This window comes from Salmo salar, chromosome 06, assembly GCF_965601325.2.
Source record: "Salmo salar chromosome 06, fSalSal1, whole genome shotgun sequence".
Taxonomy (NCBI): domain Eukaryota; kingdom Metazoa; phylum Chordata; class Actinopteri; order Salmoniformes; family Salmonidae; genus Salmo; species Salmo salar.
Window position 1 is genome coordinate 33,887,141 of NC_138296.1, and position 23,804 is coordinate 33,910,944.

Genomic DNA, 23,804 nt, shown 5'->3' on the forward strand with positions numbered 1-23,804 from the left:
CCAGTAAATAGTCATTTTTAGTCATACCCATGGTATACCATGGCATTCAGCCAATCAGCATTCAGGGCCCGAACCACCCAGTTTATAAAAAAAACATTAACACCTGCTCTTTCTATGACATAGACTGACCAGGTGTGTCCAGGTGAAAGCCAAGATCCCTTATTGATGTCATCTGTTACATCCACTTCAATCAGTGTAGATGAAGGGGAGGAGACAGGTTAAATAAGGATTTTTAAGCCTCAAGACAACAGACATGGATTGTGTATCTGTGCTGTTCAGAGGGTGAATGGATAAGACAAAAGATTTAAGGTCTTTGAAGGGGTATGGTGCCGGGCGCAACGGTTTTGGATTTTTCACGCTCAACAGTTTGCCGTGTGTATCAAGAATGGTCCACCACCCAAAGGACATCCAACCAACTTGACAACTGTGGGAAGCTTTGGTGTCAACATGGGCCAACATCCCTGTGGAAAGCATTCGACACCTTGTAGAGTCCATGCCCCAGCAAATTGAGGCAGTTCTGAGGGCAAATGGGTGCAACTCAATATTAGGAAGTTGTTCCTAATGTTTAGCATACATTTAGGAAAGCAATGTCACATAACTAGTATTTCTAAAGGAGTAAAAAACATTTACAGGGGGCTGGGTTAAGGTCAGTTGTGGCATGTTCAGGACATGGTACTAAATGAATGAAACCGCTGGTATCAACATTTCAGCGGCTTGTGTGTTTTCATCATCCACCTGCCAGACTGATTGATCAAAAAGCTCCCAGGCCCAGCAGCTGTCTCAAGCATCAAGGTCAGTGATTGGAAGGTCTCTTGCTGGGACTCTGTCTGGCTACCATTCTGTCCATGGAGGAAATGAGCTAAGGGGAAATGCAACTCCTTTAATGAAGGTTTGGTTTCCTACACAGAACAATGGAGAAATGTGTTTTCTGTCTGTTTGAAGTGCTGTGACAAGCCCCCAGAGGTCAGCTATAGTTTCAACCTATAGATCTAGTACACATTTACAAGACATGGACAAACAGAAGAAAGGAACGATGTTGAGGGCATTTATTTTTCATCGACACATTAGTAACCTATTTCTTACAGAGTGAACATTGTTTTCTATATGTACAGCACCAATACACCCAATGGATAAAGTAGAGAGTTAACGAGCAGATGTGTTCCCTAAAAAAGGCCAGAATGGGATCATGTGCCAAAACAGAATATACAAATATTACAAAACATTGTGGTAAAGGGAGCAAGACATTTCAGAATGGCTACAATCCATAACAAAATCATCTGATTTCTCCACTTAGCATAGCTAACAAAATGTCAGGGAGGGGAAAAACAAAGGCATGCTCACCAAGGGCTGTACAGTGTTTTACACAAGGAAAATCTGTGAACACCTGTTCCAAAAACTGTCTCTGGCAATTTGAGAAACAAGTGAGAAAGCTAAAAATGGATAAATTTACCAACCATTAAAAATCATTATAGGGTTGGTTGTACATGACACGTTTCTCAATCAATTCAACTTCATAGTATAATGGTCTTCATAGTTACTCAACTGAAATGGCAAATACTCCTCAAAAGAAAGGTAGGGAATGCAGTACCATTGAAGACCCAAAAACACATAACAGGTGAAAATTAATACAAAGAACAGAAGGGTAATTTAGGATGTGAGGAGAGTTTTTAAAATCAGGAAGTGTGTGATATAATGGAACTATCTACTATACCATAAAAGTGGCAGCGGTGATAATATGTGCAGAAGTACAGGACATCTCAGATGTACTGTAGATACTGTATCCTTCTGGAAGTTCAGTCCAATCACAGAGACCCTTTTTTAAAAGCTATACCAACTCAAATACTCACCTTCTGAAGGCTCCATATTTGTGCGAAAGAATACAATTACACAAATCAGAGTACTTATTAAACATCATATCCAATGGTTCTTTGTGGTTCTTGTCATACAAAAGTGCTTCCGAAAAATAAGACTGCACTTAGATACTGATAAATACTGATTCAGACATTGTGTCCAATGTGTACAGTGCACATTTACCTCAGAGTGAAAATAACCAACTCAATTGAATGTCCTTCCCATCTGCTTTCCAATCAATACGATGACTGACAAAATCACTACAAATGACAGATGATACTAAGTATGGAATGTGAAGTGATACAAAACACATATCAATACAGCCCAACGTATCATTATGTAGAAGATGAGAACAATTTCCAAATGGAAGTCAAAAGTTGATCATTTTAATTGTTTTGGGGGTTCCAACTGAATAACAGTTGTACAAAAACAGAATTACCTTTGTTCAAAGTTTGTACAGTCAAAGTTAAACCGGAAAAACAAATGTTCCCTACCTGGAAACAGTAAACAATGCATGGTCGTTTTGGTAAACCTTCCGGCTGTGGTTGCATCCTCGGTGGGCAGTTGTGGGAGTCTTTATTTGCTGGTGCCTATGTCGAGAGGCACTGGAGGGCACTGTGTTTTCAGTTAGCCTACTTGACGCGGTGGGGGTCAGGCATCCCGAATAGTATTAGCAGGGGGACTCCTGTAGAGGTACTTCCAGATAGCGTAGTAGTGCACGGCTGCAGCCAGCGCCACAAACACGTGCCAGATGGCATGGGCAAACGGGATGACCCCGTCCGACTTGAAGAAGATCACGCCCAGGCAATAGATGAGTCCCCCACAGGCCAACTCGAACAGTCCATCCGTGTTGTTCTGTGGAAAATTTCGGGAAAATCTCATGTAAAGGACTAGAATATTATTCTCCAAGGTTCAGCATATAGTACAGTAATACAAACCCTTTGGAGTCTGAGTGAACTACCACAAGAAGTCCACAAGGGGGCATAGGAAGCTGAACAACAGATATTCTGCTGCTCATATAGCGCAGGGATATTCAACTCTCACCCTACGAGGTCCGGAGCCTGCTGGTTTTCTGTCCTACCTAATAATTAATTGCACACAGCTGGTGTCCCAGGTCTAAATCAGTCCCTGATTAGAGGGAAATAATACAAAAATGCAGTGGGACTGGCTTCAAGGTCCAGAGTTGAGTTTGGGGGATATTGTGGTACACAAGTGAAGGGTGCTGATGGAGGCTGTGATCACTACGCCTTGGTGATGGATGCTACTGATAATGTATAGTATGTCGCTAATACACACATTAACAAATTCATTAACTTGATGTTTTTGCAAGAATACCTGATGACGGTAGGCATTACAACGGTGCAAAACGATAGAGCACCTTAGAACAACTCCACCTCTTTTCAACCTCATTTTCACTATCTCCAGCACAACTCCACCACTTTTCAACCTCATTTTCACTATCTCCAGTGTCAACGGCCCATTTCTACGTTTTATAGAAAAAATGAAGCGAAAAGTTCCACCCGATGACATCATCAAAAGTTGAACCATTTTAAAAACAATGATTTTCAAACACTATGAGATTGACGGAGACGTGGGGAGCAAGAAAATACCCTCCCTGGGGCAAGAAACTCATTGCAGGTTTTGAAAATCAGTTTTTCCCTTTTAATCCTACCTTGTGGGGTCGCAGAGAAGCATTTTTTAACCACAGATCATAGAAATGCGCTGTTTTCACATATGTAGACCCTGGTTTGGTGGAATTGACAGATTCCAGATTTTCTAGGGCCATTTTAATTAAGTTATGTAAAATCGGTCATGTTTAATGCGTCTGCCAGATAGCGCGAAACAGTGTCAAAGCAAACAGTAAGCAGCAGATGCAAATGTAAGCATCACTGCCACTACCGCTGTGAGTGTGGGTGGTGGCTGAGTAAGGAGATTACAGCAGAAAGTCAATATGTAAAACTGAGTACGTTACCATTGATGTCACAACCAACGCAGGGAAAAAACCCATAGTCAAATAGAAGGCGAGCTCAACAACTTTATACCTAGAACAAAAAAAACACACAATATTCTATATAAAAAAAGACCTACTTTATCACCAGAAAAACTACAAAATTGAGAACAAAAGTGATGATGGTTAGCAGATATAACAATGGCCCTGTTCATCAGCTTCATTGTTATAAGATTCATTGAGACTGTAGCCTGGACATATGCAAAAAAGGCACCATTAAAATGCAGAAAGGTTATTATACTGACTTTTCGTGGTAGTTGAAGACGTATATTGTTCCTGCAGCAGCCATTAGCCATACAAACCAACGCATGTGAACTGCGAGTGGGCCAAGCTCACGAAGATTCAACCTGGCAGGAGAGAAAGATGATGTTCATTCCACACTTTAGCCTAGGGAAACATACCAACTACATGATCCTCATCACATACATGAGTTCATTTTGAATTACTTGTGTAACCCCGGTTCTATGAGAATACCAGTGACATGTGTCACTTACGGGATATGCCTAAGGGTCGGGTCACAGGCTCCAATTATCCAATCACACAGCGTCTGTTGAAGACAGACTGGCGAATGAGGTGTGCCCCTCTCCTCCATAAAGGGAGCCACTCGCCAGCCAACTGGTCATTTTCAATCATGCCTCTAGTCCTTGCGCTCTTGCGAAAAGTGGTGACACATCTCACTCACAAGTAACCCAAAGTTTTATTTCTTATACTTGTTTCGATGTGTCACTTATGGGATATGGTCAACTCCCATAACACAGACAGGCTCTCTGAAGCCAGGGTAGCTCCAACAGCATCACCCCTCAGAGGCTCCGACACCACGAAGGTGCAGTGACATCCAGTCGGTGAAGACCACAAACATATGAGGGGTGGCACAACACGCTAATAGCACAAATCTCCCCTAAGGAGATGCCTTAGACCAGTGCCCAAGAGGTAGCCATATCTCTAGTGGAATGAGCCCTTCCGGGCTGTAACCTTGCTATTATATTTTCCAATACCATAGCCTACACTATCTCAATATAGCCGTTAACAATGTAGGGGCGTGCCCCCCAAAAAAAACGCAGAGGTTGGCTGCCAGTGAGTGCAGCCCGCTTATTCGTTTTACAGGCATAGGGCAGACGGTAAAGCGGGTTAGAAAGAGAAGTATAACATCCGTCGAGGTCTGTGTGACAGGCGAGATAGCAGTCAACTGGACGTTTGGAGATCTTCCCTCGGTCCAAAAAAAGTCCTGCAATGAAGCATACGGAGCATTTAAGGAATCATCTGTGTAGGTTACACCACTTCTCCAAAAAAACGCATGGTCTGTTTCTCCAAACAATGGGCATGTAAGTGGGGCACTGGCACTCTGGATTGTGAAAGATCTTGCGTGGCCGGCTTGTCGCATTCAGATTTATCCTCCCACGGGCTATGCTCAGAGGGTCACGGCTACAGGGTGAGGGTGCAAATCTTTCCGTATGTTAGGGTCTGTGGAACCCTGCATAACGGTGGCTACCAGGACTGGTTATAGAGCAGGAGAGTGGTCTCCGCTAACCAGGGTGCACCTGGTCATTGCGGGGGTCGAAGATCAGGGATAAGCCTGTTACCTCGCTCTGCTTAGAGTGGGGGTGTCAGGCCTAGGAGAGAGAAAAAGCATAGGGCATTACCCTTGAGAGGGTGTGCCATTGCTTCCACCCCTAGTGGTGCCATTATAGGGTTGACGCTTCTAACAGTGTCTTCTCGAGTCAGTCTGGATAGATGGGGAGGCCGGGTTCTCAGGGACTGGTTTAAAGTGCCAGCACGCAAGTGTCATACTCACCCCGGGGCATAATAACCCCACTGGGGGGAGAGCAAAGAGTGTCCCAGTTAACTAGGATATCTAGGATACCTCGTAATGGGTTGAAGGCATAGGAGCATGAATGTTTCTTGCAAAACCTGCTTGATCCTCTTGGACTGCAGGTGGCAATAGGTATGGCTATACCGTGTCCCGGAGCGGGGTTCTTTGCGCGAGAGAGACCGGCCAATGGAATGACTAACAAGGGCAACCCTGTAGCCGAAAGAAGGAAACATGATGGTTACCCAGATCCTAATCCTAAGCAATAGATCAGCTACAGGTAACTGCCAAAATAAAGGAAACACTTGAGAAAATTAGGTATACAAAGTATATTGAAATCAGGTGCTTCCACACAGGTGTGGTTCCTGAGTTAATTAAGCAATTAACATCCCATCATGCTCATGTATAAAAATGCCCAGTTGCCCATTAGTTCATTGTCTTTGAAAGAGGGGTCTCAAAGAAGCATAGGGGGTTTAAAGCGTGTGTGTGTGTGTGTGTGTGAGCGAGTCACCAGATCTACACCCAATATGGGAGATTCTGGAGTGGCGCCTGAGACCGTGGTTTCCACCACCATTAAAGCCTCTCGTGGAAGAATTGTGTCGCATCCCTTCAGTTCCAGACACTTGCAGAAACTATGCCAAGGCACATTGAAGCTGTTCTGGCGGCTCGTGGTGGCCCAACGCCCTATTAAGACCCTTTATGTTGGTGTTTCCTTTATTTTGGCAGTTGCCTGTATGTGTCTGGTCTGTTTTGGCCCTACACCGGAAGGGAGGGTTAGAATGAGCGAAGATCTCCTCAGCCGCTCGTTCAGAAAGCAAAGGTGGAGCTGACCTAATCTCAAATCTGCAAACCAAGCGCAGGTAAGAACGGGACAAGGGAAAAAAAACGCCAGAGCGTGTTGGACTTGGTGTACCAGATTGCTGTCTGGGGCCCAGCAAAGGTAACCATTTCCCCCCTCTTATTTTTGGAATATGGAATACTGTACTACTGACTGTCCTATAGCTCAACAAAAATAGTTTTCTATCAATAGAGCTAAGTTGCCATAAAATTGCCTCAAAAAAAGACTGTGGTTCTTAAAGTGAACCCCAGAAACCCGATTTCCTGTTTGTCGCTATGAAAACAGAGCAAGGTGCAAGGTTTCTCCCCTGCCCTGCTCAGTTCGTGATGGCGCCTCCTGGTGGTAGTACCGAGGAGGTGCCCACATGAGCCTGTTTTTACTGTGTTGCTAGTGCAAAAGACAGAGGCAACAATGCCGTAAGGCAAGGAAAAATAAGGAAGCCATGGTATAATAGCAAAAGGCAACCTGTCATCCAGCTCCGTATGTCAGAAGAGATCGGCGGGAGAACGGACATGCTAACTTTTTCATCCCTGGCTAAAACCTGAGAAGGTGCCAAGCAGAGTCCAAGGGGGATGGCACTTGTGGTAAGAGTGCACATCCTCCATCTCCCATGTGAGCAATGTCACGAAAGTGCGCTGTTGCAAAAGGGAATAGTGTATACATATTCTTATTTTTTTTTACAGATGTGCCTCACCACTGTCACGCGAGGGACAGCTTACGTTAAACCCAAGAGAGAGGCCGTAGGCTTTGCACACTGTCCTCCTCTGCCACTTAGGGCTGTGACCTAGTTTGACTGGCACTTCTTGCCCCCCTTAGGGGGGGTAGGAGGGCGGAACCTTGCTGAGGCCGCAGAAAAGGATTGTTTGGCTTCAGGTTTGCCTTGATTCAAGGGCTTAGCCTGGGTATTGGCAGTCTGCTGTATCGCTGGGGTTTAGGGCCCCTAAGGCCAGCTTGCTGCCCTGTCCTAAGACGAGTTGCAGTGACCAACGGGCTGCCAAAGGGCCTGGTTTGCGGGGCAGGCAGAAGTTGAAGGTTTCACCTTCTTCCATACACGTTGCACTTCTGCTACATGGCGGTGACAGCGGGCCGAACAACTCCTTGGGTATCACAGGGGCATCAGGAGGTCCACTTTTTCTTTGTCTGTCAAGCTGGATAAGCTTAGCCAAAGAGCCCATTCTCCCACCACCGCCAGACTCATAATATGACCACAGCCTTGGATGGCATTATGGGAGGCACAGAGGTTTAGATCTGTAGCCATACAGATCTCATCCCAAGAAACTGGATTCAGAGTACCTGAATCCAGTTGCTTCCCCCACATCCTCCTGTAACTCTCTGTATGTCTTATGGAAAATGGAGGCAATAAAGTGATCCATCTTTCCAGGGAGGGAAGTGCCAGTAGTGCTAGCAGCACAGAGTGTGGGGTGGAGGTGGTCAGCCAGTGACGGCTCCACCTTGGGAGGGAAAACCAGATCATACATGTCCTTGCTAGGGAACCCCGATTCAGGATGCTGCTGGTTAGGGGCTTATTCCATGAGCTCCTAGCCTCTCTTAGGCAGGCTGTCACCGTGGGAAGCAGTTTCTTAGCAGGGCCATGCGAGATAGGAGTATTTTTTCAGAGCTGGCCAATCGATACAGACATCGGGACTTGAGCTACTACTAAGCTATATGGAATTATTTTAAAGAAGGTCATACCAAGGATCATTTTGCTATTTGATTTGGAATTGTAAGACCCCTTTAGTTATCAAAAAAATATATAAAAAAATGTATTTAATTAAAAATTATTTTGGGCCTTACTGCTATTGGCCCATACAAACGCATTGACTACATGGTACAACAGATAGTCCCAGATAAATGTATTTAACCCCTTATTTTTGGCACTAAACAGTCTCCATATACAGTGCATTCAGAAAGTATTCAGAACCCTTCACTTTTTCCACTTTGTTACGTTACAGCCTTATTCTAAAATTGATTAAATAGTCCCCCCCTCACCAACTACACACAATACCCCACAATGACAAAGCAAAAACAGGTTCAGAAAATGTTAGCAAATATATTAAAAATACAAAACTGAAATCTAACATTTACGTAAGTATTCAGACCATGTACTCAGTACTTTGGCAGCGATTACAGCCTTCTTGGGTATGACGATACAAGCTTGGCACACCTGTGTTTGGGGAGTGTCTCCCATTCTTATCCGTAGAGCCTCAAGCTCTGTCAGGTTGGATGGGGAGCGTCGCTGCAGAACTATTTTCAGGTCTCTCCAGAGATGTTAGATCGGGTTCAAGTCCGGGCTCTGGCTGGCCCACTCAAGGACATTCAGAGCATTGTCTTGAAGCCACTCCTGCGTTGTCTTGGCTGTGTGCTTAGGGTCATTGTCCTGCTGGAAGGTGAACCTTTGCCCTTGTCTGAGGTCCTAACCTGCTCCAGAGCACTTTTCATCAAGGATCTCTCTGTACTTTGCTCCAATCATCTTTCCCTCAATCTTGACTAGTCTCCCAGTCCCTGCCGCTAAAAAACATCCCCACAGCATGATGCTGCCACCACCATGCTTCATCGTAGGGATGGTGCCAGGTTTCCTCCAGACATGACACTTGGCATTCAGGCCAAAGAGTTCAATTTTGGTTTCATCAGACGAGAGAATCTTATTTCTCATGTTCTGAGTCCTTTACGAGCTTTTTTGCAAACAGTCATGTGCCTTTTACTGAGGAGTTGCTTCCGTCTGGCCACTCAACCATAAATGCCTAATTGGTGGTGCTGCAGAGATGGTTATCCTTCTGGAAGGTTGTCACATCTCCACATAGGAACTCTGGAGCTCTGTCAGAGTGACCATCAGGACCTTGGTCACCTCCCTGACCAAGGCCCTTCTCCCCCGATTGCTCAGTTTGGCTGGGAGGCCATCTCTAGGAAGAGTCACGGTGGACTCCAATCAAGTTGTAGAAACATCTCAAGGATGATCAATGGAAACAGGATGCACCTGAGCTCAATTTTGAGTCTCATAGCAAAGGGTCTGAATACTTATGTAAATAAGGTATTATTATTTTTTTTTTATATATACATTTGCAAGCATTTCGAAAAAAAAGAGTTCTCTTTGTCATTCAATTTTTTTTTTAACTAGGCAAGTCAGTTAAGAACCTGGACGACTCTGGGCCAATTGTGCGCTGCCTTATGGGACTACCAATCACAGCCGATTGTGATACAGACTGGATTCTAACCAGGGTATCTGTAGTGACGCCTCTAGCACTGAGATGCAGTGTCTTAGACTGCTGCGCCACTCAGGAGCCCATTATGGGGTATTGTGTGTAGCTTGATGAGGATTTTTATTTTATTTAATCCATTTTAGAATAAGGCTGTAACGTAACAAAATGTGGAAAAAGAGTGAACACTTTTCGAATGCACTGTATATACACTACATGATCAAAAGTATGTGGACACCTGCTCGTCAAACATCTCATTCCAAAATCATGGGCATTAATATGGAGTTTGTCCACCTTTTACTGCTATAACAGCCTCCACTCTTCTGGGAATGATTTCCACTAGATGTTGGAACATTGCTGCGAGGACTTGCTTCCATTCAGCCACAAGAGCATTAGTGAGGTCTGGCACTGATGTTGGATGATTAGGCCTGGCTCGCTGTCGGCATTCCAATTCATCCCAAAGATGTTCAATGGGGCTGAGGTCAGGGCTCAAGTTCTTCAACACCGATCTCAACAAACCGTTTCTGTATAGATGTCGCTTTGTGCACAGGGGCATTGTCATGCTGTAACAGGAAAGGGCCTTCCCCAAACTGTTGCCACAAAATTGGGAGCACAGAATCTTCTAGAATGGCATTGTATGCTGTAGCGTTAAGATTTCCCTTCACTGGAACTAAGGGGCCCGAACCATGAAAAACAGCCCCAGACCATTATTCTTCCTCCACCAAACTTTAAAGTTGTCACTATGCATTCACTATGCCATGGAAACCCATTTCATGAAGCTCCCGACAAAGTTATTTTGCTGACATTGCTTCCAGTAGCAGTTTTGACTTCGGTAGTGAGTGTTGCAACAGAGGACAGACGATTTTTATGGTCTGCCACTTCAAGGCTGACCAGTTGTTTTTCCTAGATGTTTCCACTTCACAATAACAGCACTTCCAGTTGCTATTCAGTAAGGCCATTCTACTGCCAATGTTTGTCTATGGAGAGTGCATGGCTGTGTGGTCGATTTTATACACGTCAGCAAATTTGAAGGGGTGTCTACATACTTTTGTATATATAATTTACTTCCATACATTTTTCCGACTGCTACAGGAGACCCTCAGACGATTCTTGTGAGGCCTGTGGGCGTCCTAGAGCAAAACAACGGACATGTACGTTAGATTAGTGTGTAGCCCAAACTGTTCGGACGCTACAGACAGAAGTTGGCATATCGGCAGTACCGACTTCAGACGAGTCACAAGATGCTTGTGGAGGTCGTAGCCAATAATAGTTTGTAACCCAAACCGTTCGGACATTACAAACGAGAGAAGACCGATTTTCGGGATGTCTTATGGTCTGACAAACACTGCTCTAGCTCGGTCACCTTTCAACGCCGATGCGGAAGTGTTACGTCGGCGGATGCGATAGTTTGATACGCATCCTATGCACAAAAAAAACATCTCTAGCTTAAACTGACAGATTTTTATGGGGATATTTTTATTATGCAAATTCGATTTCCGCGGGGGTGAAGACATCAACATTTGGGTGTTAATACAAACGTGTAAAAGTAGATTTGAACCAGACAAGGGAAGAGAGCTAGCAATAGTAGTGTTGCTGGGAGTAAGGCTGGTGTGGTTAGCTTGCTTTGTAGCTAGCTAGCCAGGTTAGCTTAAGCATTGCGGCGGGAGCTAGACATGTGTTAGTGGTTTGTGAAAGCCTTACGGTGTGTGCTAACCTAGTTAGCCGACGCGAGGGCTAACCGAGTCTCAGTAGCTAGCCGTGTGGCACTATCTGAAAACCGGAGGCTGAACGAGTAGAAAGTGACTTCTACTCGAAGCAAAATTCTTTCGGTCAGTACTCAACACTATAGACAAGAGCTGAGGTTCTAAGTTCAGCAGCGTTAACCTCACGGTTCGCCTGAGAACAGTTCACTAGAAAGACAGGAATCTAGTTGTGCTGAGGAGAGATTTTAGTGAATGCGGTCACTTCCGCAAGGTAGATGCGAGAATGACCAGTTGGCGGGCGAGTGGCCACCTTTATGAAGGAGAGGGCTCAACTCATTCGCCACTGTCTCCAACAGACGATGTGTGATTGGATACTTCGACCTTGCGATCCGCCCCTTAAGTGCATTCCATAAGTGACATATGGAAATTGCTATTAGAAATAGAACTTACCATGTCATGGTGTGTAGGAGGCAGCGATGAAGAAATAGAACTTACCATGGTGTGTAGGAGGCAGCGATGAAGAAATAGATGACCACTCTATCACACATATGAAAGCAGTGCTCCACAGACCTAGAATCAAGACCAAGCATTCAGTATTTCTCTCTTTGGCTTTTCTTGTGTCTGCCCACTCATACCTAGTATGCAATTCAAATTATTATGTGCTGGGTGCTGTATAATATAACTCAGGTAGTCAGACCGGTTACTGTAATCAGACCTGGTAAGCTCTTGGCTTGGACATTCATTTTTGCCAACACATGGCTAACCTTTGTTTAACCAGCTAAACAGCTGCTCTTAGCGAAAATGAGTTTGGAGTTACCTTTCTAACTAATAGGCTATGAGTTTACACTTCCTCTTTCAATTATAATGTGGGGAGGTCAAAATAATCAAACAAATCTATTCATTTTAAAATGTTGATTACTTCTCCTTTCCATTCACCTGATGATTTTTATTGATTTATTTCACCTTTATTTAACCAGGTAGGCAAGTTGAGAACAAGTTCTCATTTACAATTACGACCTGGCCAAGATAAAGCAAAGCAGTTCGACACATACAACAACATGACAAGACATGTAAAACATTTTTTTTTAAAATTGCTAACTTATGATGGGGTCCCTGGGTCACCGTTTTGCCTGGGAGGGGGTGCCTTGGCAAGAAAAGGTTGAAGACTCCTGGTCTAGTGTGATAGAACATTCCTCTGCCTCCTCACCTCATGTGGCTCTTCTTCCAGGTGATGATGTGGAACACTGTGGAGACCAGGAAGAGGGCACACAGACCCATGCCGTACACCCAGGCTGTGATCTTCTCCCAGCGGTCGTCTGAGAGCCGGTGCAGCAGGGCCATGCCCACAACGGCTGGTACGATGAGGAGCTGCAGGGTACAGACAGAGGGAGACAGATTAACATCACCAACTGTTGAAAATTATCCTTGTAACATACACTCGGTGTAGTCTACATTGATAGTGTTTTTGGTCAAATGTGTTTTCTCCATAACCCTATCAACACCAGATAGGATTCTGTCAATAGAATTAAGCATGGGAAAAAGAGCAATTGAGGTCTGACATTTGAAAACCCATCTTTGAACAGTAGGCCTACACTTAGGGAAGGTGAACTCACCGCGTGAGTATAGCAGTTTGCAGCATGCTCATAGCAGGTGGGCTGGTAGCGGCAGTTAGCAGAGGCCCGCCTGTTCATGAACCTGAAACATACAGCAACATGCAGCAAGTGTTAGTGGGGCAGGTAGCGGGGAGGACTAGGGGCTGTTACAATACTGGTGTTAGAGGTTATCCTGATTCAGGGCTGTTCCCACACTGTTTCTGGGTTGTTCATGCAACAGTATGCCATGCCAATTGAAGCAGGAAAATAACACGAGAAGACCAGAAACTGACATACAGTACATCTCAAAGAAAAATAGCATATAACTAACACAAGAAGGCCTACTGGTACATTCACATTTCAGTGATTGACCGATGAAAAAAAAAGAAAAGTTGTTTAGTTTCAGGTCATTTCCATGTAAAAGGACCCATCAGCACATAACATTTTGTTCCAAATGAAAGCTGAGTGATACATTTTTCAACCATTTTAAATCCCAAAAAATGTGGAATATGCAAAAGCTTTGATTTCTGGTCACCGAGATGAAAGTAGAGTTCAGTACAGTAGAGCACATGAGTAGAGTACCATATAATGTAATATACTCTTCTGGACTGAACTATACTGTGCTGTATTGAACTATATACTCTACATGGCAGTACTATACCTTTAATTTACTGTAATGTCCAAACTTGTGAAACATAGACATCGATGATTGGTAGAGATTTGGTCAAGTATGGAGGCAGAGCTCATTAGGGTTAAATAGAAAATACATTTTGAATAATAGCCAGTGTGTAGAATAATACTCAAACATGCAAAGGAGAATATTACATTTTTCTACCTTTGTATAGGACACATCACCATGAAGAGAATGATATTCATAATTATACATTTCTGTATAATACAGACCCATGATGTCAATCTGTTACAGTCATACTGTTACCGGGTATTGATCCACTTCACTTAGTTCAATAACCAAAACAGATTTGTTCATTCTCAAGGTGTCATATCATAGCTGAAACCTAATTCTTAATGCAATCATCTTTGAATCTTAATTCGAAGTACTTATTTAGAGTTTTTGAAAAACGTGGTCACATAAAAAACTGAGGGAGATTTTACTGTCATTCTGATACCAAACCTGTTCCTCAAATAAGTATTTTTGTCAAATGTTCAGTGGCAATTATTAAAACTATACTTTTGCATATAGGTGTATGTTTTTTTTAAACTTTGCAATCAATCGTTTTTGTTTGCCACACATTTTAAAGTGAGTCTCAGCGTCACTCTGATAACATGGAATTACCCTTCATCAAGGACATATACCCATTATTTACAAAGCCATGATTGGACAATTATGGCGACTTGTTTTACCGGATTCCATCTACCTGTGCTATATCGTATTTCCTGGTGGTAAACATTGTAGCTAGTACGCTATAGTACTGCATGCTACAATAACAATGTTTCTGCTTCATTCATGGCTACAAAGAAACAATCCATCTAAGAATAAGGCTCAGTAAAATGCCAATAGCTAGGTTCACTTACGTTAACAAGACCACTTGCCTGAAAAAATGAACGTCAGCTATCTATCTATAGCTGAATTCATCATAATGCAAACATTGGATGATGTCTGCCACATTTTTAGCTAACCCACCTTTGAAGGCTGTTCACTCTCTTCATTTCAATGCCTTCACGCAAAACGAAGGGAGGAAATCACGAAGCAAGATTTAGCTAGCGAGCTATAGTCAAAAATAGGAAATCAGCAAGCTAGCCAAGTGGGAAATTAGAAAGCTAGCCAAAACAAGAGAACGTGAAGGCCCAGCTATCGTCATCAACTAATCAGTCATCTGTACACATAATAAGATACCCCCAGTCCAAATCAATACATCAAGACACTATTTTAGTATTTTCCTTAATACCATTGTGCTGCAAATATAAACTAGCTTCAATCGATTACATTAATACTATCATTTAGCAAAGACATATCCTCCTGACACTTGTGTCCCCTTGTAGACACCGGCGTTGTTCCCTTTTTCACGACTGAAATGTGTTTAGTTCATGCAAAGAGATTTTGAATGACGGATGCTTGAACCAATAATAGCACTAAAAGTGTGGGACGTCGTCCTATCAGACCAATCAAGCATCTGATGACAGTGTGGGTAGCTGGAGGAAGTCTCAAAATCGGCCCAACATGATAGACAGATGTAACAGTAGTAGTTACTTTTGTTTTTCAACCAGCGACCCTGAATATGGGTTTCCACTAGTTACTACAACCCTAAAGTTAAAACGCTTTATCGAAAAAATTCATGAGAACCAAAAGTAGCTTTTTGGTCTTAAATTAAGGTTCGGGTTGGGGATAAGGTTAGCAGTGTGGTTAATGTTAATGTTAGCGTTAGTTTTGAAATCAGATTTTAATTTCAAGATATAAATTGTATAAATTGCCGGGGTTTATGACTTTGTAGGTGTGGCAACTAGTGACGAAAACCTGAATATGCATAAAAAAATATTTTTGTATTCTGTTCAGTGTCGAATATCATGTCCTGTGTCATGAATGAATCATTTATTTTTCCAAATTCAGCCTTTTAGTATTGACTTTTTATCTCAGTGTCAATAAACTTGAGCAAATAAACTGATATTACATCATAGGCCTGTTTCAACAGATGCATACTTGCATGCAAAGAGATTAGTTCACAATGTTATCAGATGCAAACATGTCCCTATGGGTAATTGTGTTGTGCTGTATGTGGACAGGACACAAAACAATGTGCTGCTAGCCTATGTTGAATTGCACATCAGCAATGTATCTGATGAGCACTCTCTAACCCATAGAGTTACATAACAGTGACAGTAATGTAACTGGATCATTCAGGAACAGCATTAGATAACACAACACATAGCTGTTTACATAAGACTTTAAGTGCGATAATGAGTTTCAGACAGACAAATGCCTGCAGTTTTTTTTTCTCTTTGGACTATTACAACCAGAGTGAAACATAAGCCCATACTGACTCAACTTCAACACAGTGGCATTGCAAAATACTTTTCAGAACCATTAATAACCAGCACATTTATGCATGAGAAGATAACATTCCCAAATGTATCCATTTAAAATGTTTGCATTGGTAAACTCAGAATAAGATGTATAATCAACCCCTTAGAGAAAGATTTCACATGTTATATTTGGACAGACGGGTAAGCCTCTAAGTATGAATTCATCTCTCTGGTTTTATATGTTGTGATGCCAAAGGATTACAAAAGTAGCCCTAGCCTAATGTGTATTGTAGTTCATGAAAGTAAAATCCACTTTTTGCACAAGATCCTATCCCTAGGGTACACCATGCACCGGACAGTTCAAATGTGGTTTATCCAGCCCAGGAGGAGCTCATGGTTTACGAGCTGTGGAAGTACATCTGAGATGGTGGGTGGCAGGCAGGCAGGGTTTTTAAGAATGACATTAGCAGAGACAACGGGAGGATGCGAGCAGCCATATGTTAGGGTTTAGCGTTTCCTTGTTCTTGCTGCAAGGCTGCAGTTCCCCCATGGTGCCATGCTAACACCCCTAATGTGATACAGGACTGAGACATGGAGGTTGGCATTCTGTCATACAAACACAGGGTTTAGCAGCTCAGCATAGTGTCCCTGTGTTTCTAAATATGCTACAAAACAGTGTTTAGCTCATTCTATTTCTGACACTGTTACATGTTAGAGGCACATGCAGAGTTCATCCGTTACACCACTCTGCTCACAGTCAACAACCTGAAGACCAATTTCACTTACTCCACTAGCCACAATGGCAGTGCAAGTGGAAGTGCTCATGTTACAGAGGAAGTGCGGTTAAAGGTCCCTCAGGTCAGGTATTATGTTAAGCATCAGACAAGAATCACCCTCTGTGTTACAATATAGCTACACATACTGTAAAGGCGGTGTGTGACCTATTTTCATTGATTGCTTTTAAACACTCAAAGCTTGCCCAACAAAGCCCTCTGCCAGGATGTAAAAGCTCTCTACACCATGTAGATCAACAGAACTAAACAATGCTCCATACTGCCCAACAACAATGTACTGTACTGTACATGCACACAGCAGGCCATGCTGTTAATATGACATCTTTAGTGGCTACTGTAAGACAGACACTGGTGGGACTACCCACAGGATAACAGAGGCTTTGTGAAGACACGTGATGCCAGGGTTAAACAGCTCTGTAATTGGTTTACTGCTTCATGCTGGAATGCAGTACCTCTAAAAAGGGAAGACATGGGAATCCCAATACTGTGAATTACAATAGGCCGGAAACACCTCTAGGAAAAGCCACGGAATATTCCCATCCTCGCACTTAGAATAACAACAACGCTAATTCTGTCTGACAAAGATGACAAGAAATGTAAAGCTGTGATATTCAGATGCTTGATGAATCAATGTTGTCAATGTGAAAAGGCTAAACATCTAAATACATAGCTATGCCCTTCGAGGTTTCAGTAAAGAGATGGAAATAAAATGGCTGCTTTTTGCAATTCATGGCATGGTGGATATATTAGTGTATGTTATAGCCATGCTGTCAATGCCCATTTCAATCAATAAATCAAACTGCTGTAAAGTAAGTTAGAGCCTGTGTTGTGTCCCAGCCTCAACAGAGTTCAGAATTGATCTAGTAGCTAACAAGCTGAGTATGGTGTGTTCTTAACCTGTAAAGCACATTTCCCCCTGTAGCAAAGGATTACTGGTGTAGTGTCTGCTTAGAGGCATGACAGCCGGCCTGCACCCAGCTAATACATTGGTGCAACATTGCTCTTCACTGTTGACAAAAATACTGCAAGCATTTTCAGATATTTGTGACATTTGGATTTATGTTCACATTAGACCTTAGTGGCCCCATTGTCCTGCAACATGTTGCCTTTTCTAAATGGTACAATTATTTGTTCCCATACAGTATATTCTTAGACGGGATTCCGTGGTATTCTATCTTAGTGGTAATTATTTTTACATCTTAATACTCAGCAGAACAGGATCCTTTCAGATTGCTAGTTTCTCATCAGTTGGAATCTCTTGATTCCAGCTTTTGTGATTCCCTAGTTGTTGATGCTGTTGTACTGTAATCTTCTGTTGGTACTGTAGGTGTTGATGCTGTTGTACTGTAATCTTCTATTGGTACTGTAGGTGTTGTTGATGTACTGTAATCTTCTATTGGTACTGTAGGTGTTGATGTTGCTGTACTGTAATCTTCTGTTGGTACTGTAGGTGTTGATGTTGTTGTACTGTAATCTTCTGTTGGTACTGTAGGTGTTGTTGATGTACTGTAATCTTCTATTGGTACTGTAGGTGTTGATGTTGCTGTACTGTAATCTTCTGTTGGTACTGTAGGTGTTGATGTTGTACTGTAATCAAGCTATTGGAGCTGCTTTGCCAGGTGTGTCAGCTCAGGGCAAGGTGCATACATGTAGCGTTTCTAAGTATAAGGACTAAAACAGCTTAATTTGTTTATGCTCCAGGTAAGACGGCATGGGCAAAGCTATTTCGGTGTGTACAGGTGCTAGTTTTGGCAGTGACTACTACGGGTTTCCGTCACACCTTCGAGTGAATGTATGATTACTGGCGTTTAATTATATTACATGCAAGGGCTTAATTCAGTTTATAGCCTCAGCTTGCACTCTCTTTTAGAGATCCTAATTCAAGCAGATTGACTGAATAATTGGATAAGTGTTAGCCACAACCTCTGTCCCACAATATACTGTAGTCGTTCAATGGAGTCTGTGATGACCTAGTGAGTTTCGGGAGGGGAATGTATGGCCATGACAATCCATACCTGCGAGTCCTCATGAGGTCTGCATTGTGGATGCATTGTCCCCTTTCAGCATTAGGACAACAGGACAAAAGACAGACCCTCTCTAGCGTCTCATATACCTATAACACAGATGCCAAATGGAAACACTGCCAGTCAGAATAAAAGAGGAAACACATTGGAATCAGACCACATCAAGTCAAGGAATCTGTGCATAGATTTGGCTATTTAGTGAATCATATACTGCACATTAGGCAAAGTCAGGACTCAGGACCTACAGTAACAGCCCTGCATCACATCAATAAATATCTATAGGACTTTGCTCGTTTCCTGTGTACACTGCAGAGCTGCACTACATTATGACTGGTGTGGACTTGGGAATACAATGTTCCCATCGTATCTGTGTCACGAGAGATACAGGTTTATCCGGGCAATGCATGGTGTGCTCTCTGTATCACCAACAAGGGAAGTGCCCTGGGCAGTCTGGACCCTACAGTCAGGAAATAGCCATGCGTGAGCTGCGGACACCTTTATCAGTATTAGATACTGCAGCTCTTTATTGGAACAGTCCATGTAATATTTACATGCACTGATAGGATTCAGCAATTCTCAAAGTAAAACACTATTTAGAAAGTATGTTTATTTTTGCTTGATGATAGGAGTAGTCTGTATCAAGCGTCTGTAGTTTCATTATTCATAAGGGAACATTTGCACAGGAAGCTACTACTCATACAGGTAAATTATACAAAACAATAAGCACTTCAGAAAAAGTACACAGTATGCAACATTGATTGATTGATGTGTTACTCTGACCATTTGTATGTTCAATACAGCTTGTAATTAATGAGTTAACTGTATATAAACAGTTACATAGCATTTGTTAATATATTTATTTACATGTATCAACTTGTGTTGGCTGAATCAAGTCACATGTCTTGACATCAAAGGGTTAGCAGGTACATATCTGAAATTGGCTCCATAAATGACCTGTTTCTCATGGCGGGTGGGAGAGCGATTAAAGAAGCAAGTCTCAAAATAGCAGAATAATCTGGGCCTCACAGGTCATGACCATGGTTGGACAGCACTTGGCTGAACTGTGGTTGGTTACTTCATAGAGACTCAACACTGTCAAGTTATGTAATTGGCTAATGGCTACCTTAGTTTGCCTATAAACAATACGAGGAAATGTTGGGCAATCTCCTAATCTGAAAATGCCAGGGCACACTTTGTAATACACTCCTCCTGAGTCCTGATTGAGATAGGGCAACAAGTCTGTCATCGATGAAAACATTACACTAGCAGAGCATCATACAAATGTCTATCAAGTAACATTTGACAAAGTAGTGAAGCAAGATGACAATGAACGCTCACTGAGAGGGGACAGACCTGTCTCTCTTTAAAAATGAAAAATTATAACTGGTAATACTTTGTATCAAATTTAAACCCTGAGGCATTTTGTGATGTAATAAATAGTTGAGCTACGTGCAAAGATAAGGTTTGAAAACTGTAACCATTTTTCAGTCAATTGCATTTCCCTCTCATGTCGTGTAACACAAACCACTGTTAAGAGTACAGCTCCTGACTTCCATGTTGATTATCAGTTGTGACATTTCTTCTTTTAGAACAGGCTGTAGGCTTCTGTGATCCACCAGAGCTTTCTAAAAGACGGATTTCATGTGCATCAACACTGCACACACATGCCTCTCTCTTACCGTCTCAGACTGGTCTTCTGCAGGTCCAATCCTAGCATTGTCCTGGCCACCAGGGAAAAATACAGTCTAAAAAATAAATGTAGAAACAGATTTTAAAAAACATGTATGTACAAAAGTTTATCCCGCTGCGATAATTCCAACGGGTGGTGGACTGAGTTATTCAGCACCACAGTAGTCCTTCTAGAATCTAGACCATGGTGCTCTTCTTCTCCCTGAAGTCTGGACTGGGCTGAGGCTCATATGAGGTGACCATATTGGTCTGGTCCCAGCGTTGATGTTGCGGAGAAGGGGTGGTCTGCTGCATTACCACCAGTCTGATGGGGGATTGGGTAGGCACAGGGTCCGGCGCGTATTCCTTGGTTGGATCCTTGCCCCGGCAGTCATACATTATACAAGATATCAGGAAAACCAGAAGCAAGATAACATAGCTGGCGATAAGGATGCAGAGGTTCAAAGTGACAGGATCAATCTCCGAGAAGTTTTCCTTAAAGCCCATGGTAGCTGCCTCATACTGTGCGGCCCACAGGCCCAGAAGAAACAGCTGGTGGATGGGACGGAGAATGGAAGACGGTCGCCTTCAGTGGAGCTGGAATCACTAAACTAGCAAGTGACAGCAGGGCTTTCTCTCTATCCTCGTCAATCTATCCTCGTCAATCTCCTCTCTCTCTCTCTCTCTCTCTCTCTCTCTCTCTCTGCCTCTCTCTCTCTCTCTCTCTCTCTCTCTCTCTCTCTCTCTCTCTCTCTCTCTCTCTCTCTCTCTCTCTCTCTCTCTCTCTCTCTCTCTCTCTCTCTCTCTCTCTCTCTCTCTCTCTCTCTCTCTCAGATCACAGTGGATATGTGGCTTTGTGGTAAAAATACTTTAATCCATGCCATTCCTCCAACCTTGAATTTCTGTGATCAATGATTAAAGCTGCTCTGTTTAATAACTTAAGCCTCAGTTGTAATTTCAACAACTGAATCTCGTATAGGATTCTGCCCTTTTAAAAAGGCCATTTTTGAAAGCCTGTGTTATATCACCAGAATCTGTTTATCAAGGGCATATTAATGTCGGAAACAGCACGGATTTAGAGAATTAACAGAAAAAGCAGGGTGGGGACGGACAGTCTGTCGTTAGTATGAACATGTGTATGACGCATTTATGAGTACTGTGTTCTGTGTGTCTGTCTCTCTGTGTGTTGTGTGTATGTGTTGTGTGTGTGTGTATGTGTGAATGTGTGTGTGTGTGTGTAATATTGTAATCTTAATCTTGATTGTGAGTGGGGATTGAGAGAGGGAGCCATCTGGCTAAATAGAGACCCGCGATAGCAACTTAAAAAGCTACTCAGATGTGAAAGAGGGGTCTTTGACTTTCATATTTTCAATGTTAAATATCAATGCAGGCATATTTATTGTGGTAAATATGTGTGATCAGTACTCTTCTGTTCACTTTGTGTAGCAGAGGATTGACACAGTCGTTGTAGGCTGCCACTGCACAGATATCAGAGGGCGGATTAACGGAATTGAAAGCGTTCCTATGAGGTCAATAATCTGTGCTGACGCATGTCAATTAAGGCAGTGCCATTTTTCAATTTCAAATACACATGCTCTGTGGAAGAGAAAACTTCCACCACAAGGACATTTCTTTACCATATATATTTACTGATATATTTTTACTGAGTGAAGCTAATGTTGTTCCTGTGGTATGGTTTTCATCCTTTTGCTTTCAAGCGAGAGGGTTAGATGAGCAGCAGAGGGCAGTCATCATCGTCAACATGAGCTGCGCAGTAGGAACAGCACCATCTATAGGATGATAATCTGAACTTTGACCCAGACTGCCATCACACACACACACACACACACACACACACACACACACACACACACACACACACACACACACACACACACACACACAAAAACACACACACACACACACACACAAAACACACACACACACACACACACACTCCTGTGTCTGTCATGTATGGGGACAGGCAAACTGTAATGTTCTACTTGATGTTGTTGGCAATCAATATTTGTTTATTAGGCACTTCAATACAAAGAGATGAGATTTGATTGGTGCACTTTTATGAGTGCATACATGAGTTTCAGATTGTATTCTTGAACAAAGATAAAAGCAGATAGATCCTATGTGAATTGATGAACTTCTAACAGCTCTGTTTTTAGAGTTCGTGTTCCTCTGGATCAACTGGTCATTTATCAGGATGATTGTCTACAATGGACAAGCCCCAAACAGATGACATGGGTTTTTAGAACAAAGGACAGAGCAGTTTTAATTCGAAAAAGTAAGAATTTCTTTGAAAAAGAGGTTTAGTTAAGATTCACTGTTACTTCATAGCAGAACTGGAATTTCATGCCTTTAATACGTTTTTAATGTTCTTGTGATCAATGTCAAAGGTTACAAAGATTTTTCATAGCCACACCAAAATGTCATGATCTAACTGTCCATTTGGACATTGATTTAAACAAGAGGGTTATTTTGGCCTCTGAAAGACAATCAGCACAATATTTCATGAAACTTATGAAGAAGACTAATGCCTTCTCTGTCTTTGAGTAAAAAGTCCTCATTGAGCAACCATGTCCTCTGACAGTCCTCTGCACGTCATCAGTTCGTCATCACTTGTTAATCTGGTCAAATTCCAAAAATGAGCATCTGGAAAAGGCTACGCCCTTGTGTGGAGGCCTCAGCATTAATACAGTCAGCCTGTCTGTTTGTGGATTGATATGCAGAACATTTTCAACCTGCATTTTTTTGCAAACATCAACCTTATTTTTGGAGGCCAGAATTTCCTTCTGGGAAATGGTACATTTTGGCAATGAGATGACATTGTGGGTATGGATTAATATTGGTAAGCATCAGTAAGATTACTTTGTGCGTTGCAATCCATATAGCTTCATTTTCAAGATTACTAAACAAAAAATAGCACATTGACATTGGGTTGAAGGAAAAGCTGAGGGATGTTTTTGTTGAGTTCTTTGGAAGTGATTACAGGAGAGGATATGTCAGGTTTGTCTGTCTGTCCCATGCCCATGGGTGGGGTCTCTCTCCTGTTTATATCTGGGCCGACGATCTTTCCCAGCTTCAGACCTGGTGCCAGGGTGTCCAGCCGTCTCCACGGGACTGGAAGCAGACAGACGCCCTGAGAGAGCTGGGGAGAAATGATATGTAGAGAAACCTGCCAGAGGGCCTTGGGCCTTCACATCTGTCGTTTCTGTCTGGATGGAGCCTTTCTGTGTGTGGATGTCTGAGGACGCTAGGGGAGTTAGTCTTTTCTTTGACTTTTCCGTCAACAAAAGCCTCACTTTCTGCTAGAGCCCAAAGACTTTACCTCCAA

At 42.7% G+C, this 23,804-nt stretch overlaps 1 protein-coding gene across 3 annotated transcripts; it reads right to left on the bottom strand.

Annotated features, from left to right (window-relative positions):
• Positions 1–1,031: 1,031 nt before the first annotated feature.
• mmd (monocyte to macrophage differentiation-associated) lies at positions 1,032–21,057 on the bottom strand. Of its 3 annotated transcripts, XM_045720256.2 has the most exons (8): positions 20,470–21,056; positions 18,782–18,879; positions 13,015–13,096; positions 12,609–12,769; positions 11,897–11,971; positions 4,105–4,206; positions 3,824–3,893; positions 1,032–2,706 (listed from the first exon to the last, which is right to left on the bottom strand). In XM_045720256.2, exons 2-8 carry the CDS (start codon positions 18,793–18,795, stop codon positions 2,503–2,505), a joined length of 708 nt encoding a protein of 235 aa, XP_045576212.1. In that variant the 5' UTR covers positions 18,796–18,879; positions 20,470–21,056; the 3' UTR covers positions 1,032–2,502. The 3 variants fall into 3 exon arrangements, with proteins under 3 accessions (XP_045576212.1, XP_045576210.1, XP_045576211.1); XM_045720254.2 differs by lacking the exon at positions 18,782–18,879 and having other exon boundaries at positions 20,470–21,057; XM_045720255.2 differs by lacking the exons at positions 18,782–18,879; positions 20,470–21,056 and adding an exon at positions 14,636–15,041.
• Between the last annotated feature and the right edge of the window lie 2,747 nt (positions 21,058–23,804).